The sequence below is a fragment of the Megalobrama amblycephala genome, linkage group LG11 (assembly GCF_018812025.1).
Source record: "Megalobrama amblycephala isolate DHTTF-2021 linkage group LG11, ASM1881202v1, whole genome shotgun sequence".
Classification (NCBI taxonomy): Eukaryota; Metazoa; Chordata; class Actinopteri; order Cypriniformes; family Xenocyprididae; genus Megalobrama; species Megalobrama amblycephala.
This window is the reverse complement of record NC_063054.1, coordinates 14,654,683-14,662,455: the sequence shown is the minus strand read 5'-3', so window position 1 is coordinate 14,662,455 and position 7,773 is coordinate 14,654,683. Positions and strand designations below refer to the sequence as shown.

Below are 7,773 nucleotides of genomic sequence, written 5' to 3'. Positions count from 1 at the left end.
ATTGCAACAGCACACAATGACATTTTTATAGTTGTCAAAAAACAAAAACTTAATACAAAAATTAGCATTTAACAGCTAGAAAACCACATGTTCAGCCGGGCGTTTGATTCAGGCAACTGGACAAACACAGAACAGAAGAACGTGAACTGATGGTTCTGTAGCAAACTTAAAGCAAGCAAGAACACATGCACACAAGAAACTCCATGGGCCAAAGATACTTTATTTCTGGTGTTAAGCTCCATCTTCAACATTGCAGGACGTTTGAGATACAAAATCCTTCACACTGATGGAAGACTCGTCTAACTTTAGTGCCACTACCGTTTGGGTGGAGTGTATGTTCCTTGATGGAATTAAGATTATTGGTACTGGAGGAAGGGAGTACTGGTGGAGGCAGGGAAGGAGTTAAGTTAGGAGTCACGAAGTGTTCACTTCTGCTCAGGCATAAGGTCATCGATCGACTGGCCTGCCTCCAGGCGTTTCTCCATCTCTATAAGCAGCTTAACTCCATCCACCACCATCTGAACCAGCTCAACCTCAGAGAAGCCCAAACGGTCTGCGTTGGAGATGTCAAAGACACCACCTACTGCAGCAGTGTCCACTCCACCTGTTGAGGAGAGCGAGGTTAGTATTGGAGATGACATTCTGTACAGGTAATACAGAATGGCTCAGGGGAGTATATACCTGTTCCACGCTTTTGGAGCCTCAGTCGCTTGAGGATCTCACCGAATTTCTCATGCTTACTGACGTTGGGAAGTTTGACATGAACGCCACCACGCAACCCTGTGCCCAGGTTGGAGGGGCAGGTTAGGACGTAGCCCAAGTGCTCGTTCCACATGAACTCATGGCCCTTCTCTTTGAACAATTCCTCAATCTGCAAGACAAGTGGGTTAGGATTAAAATGCAAAGGAGTTGCTAACATGTTACAAAAGGGTAGGTATCAAATCGATTTAAAAAAATAAAGACCTTTGTGAGGCCTGTGCAGAAGCGATTGAAGACTTCCTTCATGTTGCCACCTTTCTGCATTGAGATGACACGAAGATGGTCTTCCTCATTCACCCAGACCAGGAATGTCTTATTGTCATTGTGCCTATAAAGCATTAAGGAATAAATAAATAAGATAAATAAAAAAACCCTATGTAATAAAAATACAATACATAAACTATAAAATCTCAACTTAAATAAAGTTGGAATTATTTAATAAAATTGTTATTTTTAAATTTAAATTATTATTAAATTAAAATAAAAATGATTACTACTATAGGATACACAAGCCAAATAATCTTTATACAAGGTAAAAAGAAATACATGTAATAAAATCTCATATATATTATATTGCATTATATAATAATTATATATAAATGCATCCATTTTGTAATATAAAATACAATATATAATAAACTACAAAATATTTTAGCACCAACATGGCAATTTTTCATATCAAGATATAATTACCATTTTAATAAAAATATTTATTTAATTATAAAAGGATACGCAAACCAAAATCTAAAAACAGAATATTTTAATGTCAAATTTAATAATACAATTATTTGTATTAATTATAACGATAATAATAATAAAATATTATAATAATAAATAAATAATTATTATTTATTTATTTTTTAATTTATTATTATTATTATTATTATTATTATTATTATTATTATTATTATTTTATTATTATTATTATTCAAATTATGATGGCACCTAAAATGAATCCATTTAGTAAGTTGGGATAAAGTCCAAATTTTAATAAAGAGAGGAGCAATGGACCAAAAAGCCTGTTCTCACTCACCAGATCCCTCTGCCATCGGGCCAGTCACGGGCCATCCCAGAGGCCAGCAGCAGTGGGGACACAGGCTTATCAAACAGGAAGTGGTCATCAATCAGCTGCTGCTGCTCCTCCTCTGTCATGTCCTTGAGGGCATAGTACTTTCCCTTAAGATCGCCATCAAGGGATCCCAAAGCTGTGAAAATCACAGGATACATCACAACAGACCTGCAGCATTACAGAGTGGATGCTTGAATCACTTGTGTTCCCGCCCACCCCTCTTGAACAACCAATCATGAAGACAGATGCCTAGCCGACTCACCCTCAACGGACAGACTCTCAATGCCGCGTCTCTCCCCGCGGCTGCAGTGAGGAGGGAGGCAGAAGCCACGGATGCTCCTGCCAGTTCGCACTCTGGAGCTCAAAACGTAGTTGGGGTCAAGGTCGTCTCCGCCCTATTAAAAACACGACTAAATTAACAGCGGACTATTTTAAAACGTTAAACCCAATTAGATGCACCAGACAGAGAGAGACGCAGAGTACCTGGAGGTTGTCTGGGTTCAGGTCAGTCTTGTGTTTGTCTGTGGGTTTATATCCACCATGACGATCCTCAATGACGGGATCCAGAAGTTCTTTGAACACCTCATATGTCTCCTCGTCTCCAGCAACACAGCCCACCGTCATGATGAAAGGATGCCCTGGAACACAAAAGATCCTGGACTTCAATCTTTTGTTGTAGTGACTTTTTTTTTTTTTTTTTTTTTTTTTAAAACACAGACACCATGGGCATCAGCTTTATATAACCACACCTCATGTTTGTTATCGCACGGTTGGCCTTTAAGCAATCATGAGATACAAGACGACACAATCCTCCTTTTGTTGGACTTAAATATATCATTAGAATGCCGTTGCCACTTTCTCATGGTGTTTTTTTGCATACCGACCGAGTCAAATGTATGAAAGCTTATACTGAAGTATATAACATGCATTATTAGCCACCAGGATTACAACAGCAAATAAGAGCAAGCAGCACTATGCAAAGAATGCAAATTATATATTTGTACATTAAATGTTCAGTGCTTGTTCATTTTGGACATATCGGGATCAGTGTACCACCACAACTTTGTAGAAGTGCTTAAATGTGCAAGTCCAAGGCTTACTCAAAAGAGATGCAGAAATATTCAAGTGTGTTTTTGTACCAATTTGACACAAATAAGCAAACTACAACTAACTAATATTATATTTTTTATATATATATATATATATATATATATATATATATATATATATATATATATATATATATATATATATATATATATATATATATATATATATATATATATATATACAAAAGTTAATGTTATTTGTTCAAAATGTTTTGTCGAAGACTACTAGTGTCTAGGCTAGAGGATGAATGCGGTCATATATATATATATATATATATATATATATATATATATATATATATATATTATTATTAAAAAATATATATAATATTATATCTATCAAATAATATTTAGAGATCCAAATTATTATTAGCCAATCTGCTTTATCATCTCACAACCATGAACCATGATTATTTACTTTGCGCAATAACCAAGCCATTTCATTTTCAAAAAAATTCTAGAGGACTTAAAATGGTAATCCCTATGCTGCTTTATTTTGTCGAGATAATTAAAAAAATAAAAAAATAAAAAGATAATTGGTGCTTTTCACTCCTAGTTACAACGTACTGTCTGTACATTTGTTCTTTATTTAGGTAACATTAGATTTTTTTTTTTTTTTTTTTTTTTGGTGATAACTTTTAAAAACAAAAACTCTAGTTGGCTTCAGGAGGTATTGGGGGAGGGACGTTCCCATACTAGAAAACATTTGATTGGTCAAAAATAGTGTAGTGCAGGATGAGTCATCAATGGCTGTGTCCAAGTTCAGGGCTGTCGCATTTGAAGGCTACATACGTCATTGAGTCAGACTTTTTTTTTTTTTTTTTTTTTTTAAAGTAACCGTTAGGTTGCAAAGTAATAAACAAATTACAGTATTTTACACCTCGCGAGAAATCGGTCAATTTGATTACGGTTAAAGTACTTTTCTTAATAGAAGACGATTCGATGACGTATGCAGCTTCAAATGCGACCTCCGGAGGACACAACCCCTGTATTGGGACACAGCTCATATTTTTAGTCCCTTCTTCCAGAGACAGACAAACTTTAAGTGCTTTTTGCTAGAAGTACATATTTCTTGACATTGAGAGGTCAAGCAGCATATAAACAAGCTCAACGCAACACACGGACTAAAAGCCAGAAAGTGAGACATTGACTCATACGTGCTTTAACATTTGAGCACCGGCTGAAATACGGGCACTTTTTCCATTTTGAAGATGGGCCATTTACCTGGGTTGTCAACTCCGGTTTGAATGACGTCATCCACGGTAAATCCGCTGGGAGTTTGTTTGTCCCGAAGGTTTGCGTACATCTCAAGCGTCAGCACCTTCGCCATGTGGTTGTTGTGCTTGCTGAGGTCGGGATACTCCTGCTCGGATGGTGTAGTTCATCTTCAGCTGATTGTGAGTGTTACCGAAAGGCATGATTGCGTCTACCTGGTGCAAATATTTGGAAACAAGGCTGTTAAAAGACGAATTCAAATCGGATTCAAACAAGGAGACAAAGCCAGTCCCTCAGCTGCATTAATAATGACGTAACAGCATTAAAGCGCATTTTCTAAAACAAAGGAATTTGTTTTTATTCGCTTAAACCGTTACAGCAACAAACGGTCGTGGTATGACGATTTTATGCTCGGTGATGTGTCATGTCACGCGGGCAGTAAACATGATGGAATGTCGAGCGCGCATCCAATAATTGACGCCTCATTAAAAAATGCGTTCAATTGCATGCAGTTTTTATGTTATGTAATGCCTCTGTGCATTACGAAGGTCTTGTATGGGAAACATTTATTATTCTTTGAAGCATGCGAATGCGTAATGCGCAACGTCTCCAAAGACCTTGCAGAAAAAGGAGGCTGACTGCAAGGTCGTTGCTGATGTTTGGGACAAAAGCACCTTATGCACATATCCGTGTTCTCTTGGCCAACATATCATTTAAAGCGTTTAAATGTCTTTGTATTGACATTACTTGGCTTTCTATACGATTAAATCATTTAGGTAAATAGAAACAGCGCATTGCAAATTGCCAACAGAGCTTAAATACACGTTTTATGTCTGGATACTGATGCATTCCTCGTCATACTTAAATTATTAATACAGCCCACAAATGTATGTTTTGTAAATTGATTTGGCAGCGTTATCACATCACAACTTATGAATATTAAAATAACAAAGGCTTGTTTAATGATTTCAAAAAAAAAAAAAAAAAAACATACCTTATACTGAGTTTCTTTGGGAAAACGGGATTAATCCTTCCTAAAGTCCACCAGAACCCACACAAAGACTGATAATGGTGTCCAGAAATAATCGGCTTTGTGGGGTTTTTATATCAAGCTCATGCTCTCCTCTGATTGGACGCTATTTGAGTCCATTCATTCTATTGGGCAGGGCGTCGCATCACCTCCACAACATCCACTATTTGCTTACATTGATCACATGACGTTTTTCCTTGACGGTTCTCCTTGTCATGATTGACAACAAAATCGAACAATGCGGAATCACGTGCATTTATCAACACTTTCAGATGTTTTGTTTTGTGCTGGCTGGATAATTTATGCCACACTGTTTTAAAGTCTATCTGTCTGTTGATGTTTGCTCAGCTCTCTATATATCACGCTAAAGCATCATCACAGTGTGGATGTGGTTTCATTTTTCCCAGGAAATGAATTTTGTTTAGCATTTATTACTGGTTTCATGTTGCCATCCTGTAGACTGCCTTGTGAAGCATTGTTTTTGCAAGTGCAGTTTTTATTTCTGTCTCCATTTTCGCTATTGAATCAGTGTTACATTATACATGGCATTATCTGTATAAAGATGAATATGAAATAAAATGCTTTAGTCTCTAAACAAAGTCATCAATCTGATGTGCTTTAGATTTCTGTGTAACTAAACCCTCAATCAAATCTTTCGGTAACATAATACAATGTTCATTCCCCTGTGATTGTTTGTGTTTTTATTCACTATGACATATTGTTCCCAGGCAGTGATAAGACCTAATTGATGTACATTTTGGTGTCCAAAAATATGCCAGTTGTATCTCTGCTACTTCACTTGTCAATTGAGTGTGTTCATTGCGTATTACTAAAGGCAGTTTATGGTGCTAACAAGCCTGTTTACTTTTGGTAACATACACTGCCCTCCAAAAGTTTGGAAACGCCCTAGAAAAGTGGGGGTTTGGACAATATTGGCATGAATCCTTTTTAATTTGTGATAATTTTGCACTGATAAGGGACAACACAACTATGAAAACATATTTTATTATATAAACAGTTTATACATAGAAAAAAACTTAAATTTTCGATTCCATCAAAATATCCACCATTAGCAGCTATCTGACCTAAACTGGATTCTAATTGGTTCATTGTATTCTAAATTTAATTGGCAATCAATTGTTGAAGCTATTAAGGTGTGCTGACCCAAAAATCTTTTACAAACCTGGGCCAAGTTTAAACCAGTAACCAGGCATCACAGCTGGCAAAGGGGCATGTCTGACTCTGACATGTATATATTGCCATTATTATGTAATCAAAATGAAAATTATTATTGCTGGTCTTCAATGATAATGTCAAGTTACTGTAATGTATTTGCACCAAAAAATGATAAGGATTTACGCTGATATCGTCCAAAACCACACTTTGCCAGGGGTGTTTCCAAACTTTTGGAGGGCAGTGTATGTTTATTTAACAAATACATAGTACTGTTCAAGTTTGGGGCCAGTAAGATTTACTTTGGTGAAAAAAAAATTATGTTTTTATTCAGTGAGGATTCATTAAATTGATCAGTGACAGTAAAGACATTAATAATGTTACAAAAAAACGTTATATTAATCAAAGAATCCTGAACAATATTTTCACAAAAATATTGATAATAAGTATTTATAATTATAGAAATGTTTGTTAAGCACCAAATCAGCATATTAGAATGATTTCTGATGACTGGAGTAATCACATTTTAAAATAAATTACAATTGTTATTTTAAATTGTAATAATATTTTACAATATTACTGTTTTTACTGTATAAATGAAGCCTTGATGAGCATAAGAGACTGCTTTCAAACACATTAAAACATCGATCCCAAACTTTTGAGCTGTCATAATGTATTTTACAATAATATGTTAGCAAAATTTAGACATTTACTGCTTGTTTTAGACAGACCTTTCTTCAGTCTTCTCTATATATTATTTACTAATGAGAACCTTCAGGGTTTCCTGGATTTAAGGGACCACCTGGTATGAAGGAAATGATATACTGGTCCTGTAACTGTGAGGTTGTTGCCTTTGCGAGTTTGAGTTATGTTTTGCTAGAGACAGAATTTTAACTATAGTCTCCTGTGTACAGTATAAACTCACCTAGGAGCTTAACCGTGGGCTCATGGAGAGACATTCGTGCTGAGAAGATAATGCCATCTCCACAGAGCACGACTTCTACTGTAGATTACTGCTGTTTATGCTGCCTCTACCTGCAACCTCTTTGTCAGAAATCACATATTGTAGCAGCATACTGCCATTTTTTGTCATGCTAAACAGTACCTTTCTGTTTCCATCCAGTATCCCAGAATGCTCAGCACGGCCACACCCTTTTTTGTGTGTGATTGACTGCCTCATTGAAGGTAGGCCTACACATTTGCACATTTCATGATTTGAACTAGCTTTAGCATTAGCATAACAACGGGTATGCTGGCCAAAGAAGGGAGTTTTCACTTTGAAATATTCTTTTAAATATTTAAACTCTTTTACAAAATAAAAATGTTCGATCTGAGAACAAAAGAATGGTCTCAGAATGAAGCCCAAGGCTGCATCTGATGAGTATTCATGATGGCAGTGTTTTTCCCCTTCAACCCCG

At 36.1% G+C, this 7,773-nt stretch overlaps 1 protein-coding gene across 1 annotated transcript; it reads right to left on the bottom strand.

Moving 5' to 3' along the window:
* Window positions 1-200: 200 nt before the first annotated feature.
* LOC125277773 (creatine kinase B-type-like) lies at window positions 201-4,355 on the bottom strand. Its single transcript, XM_048206275.1, is given in 8 exon segments — window positions 201-604; window positions 682-871; window positions 964-1,087; window positions 1,793-1,964; window positions 2,091-2,223; window positions 2,312-2,466; window positions 4,162-4,306; window positions 4,308-4,355. Coding segments are annotated over 8 exon segments (1,146 nt in total). The 3' UTR covers window positions 201-425.
* Between the last annotated feature and the right edge of the window lie 3,418 nt (window positions 4,356-7,773).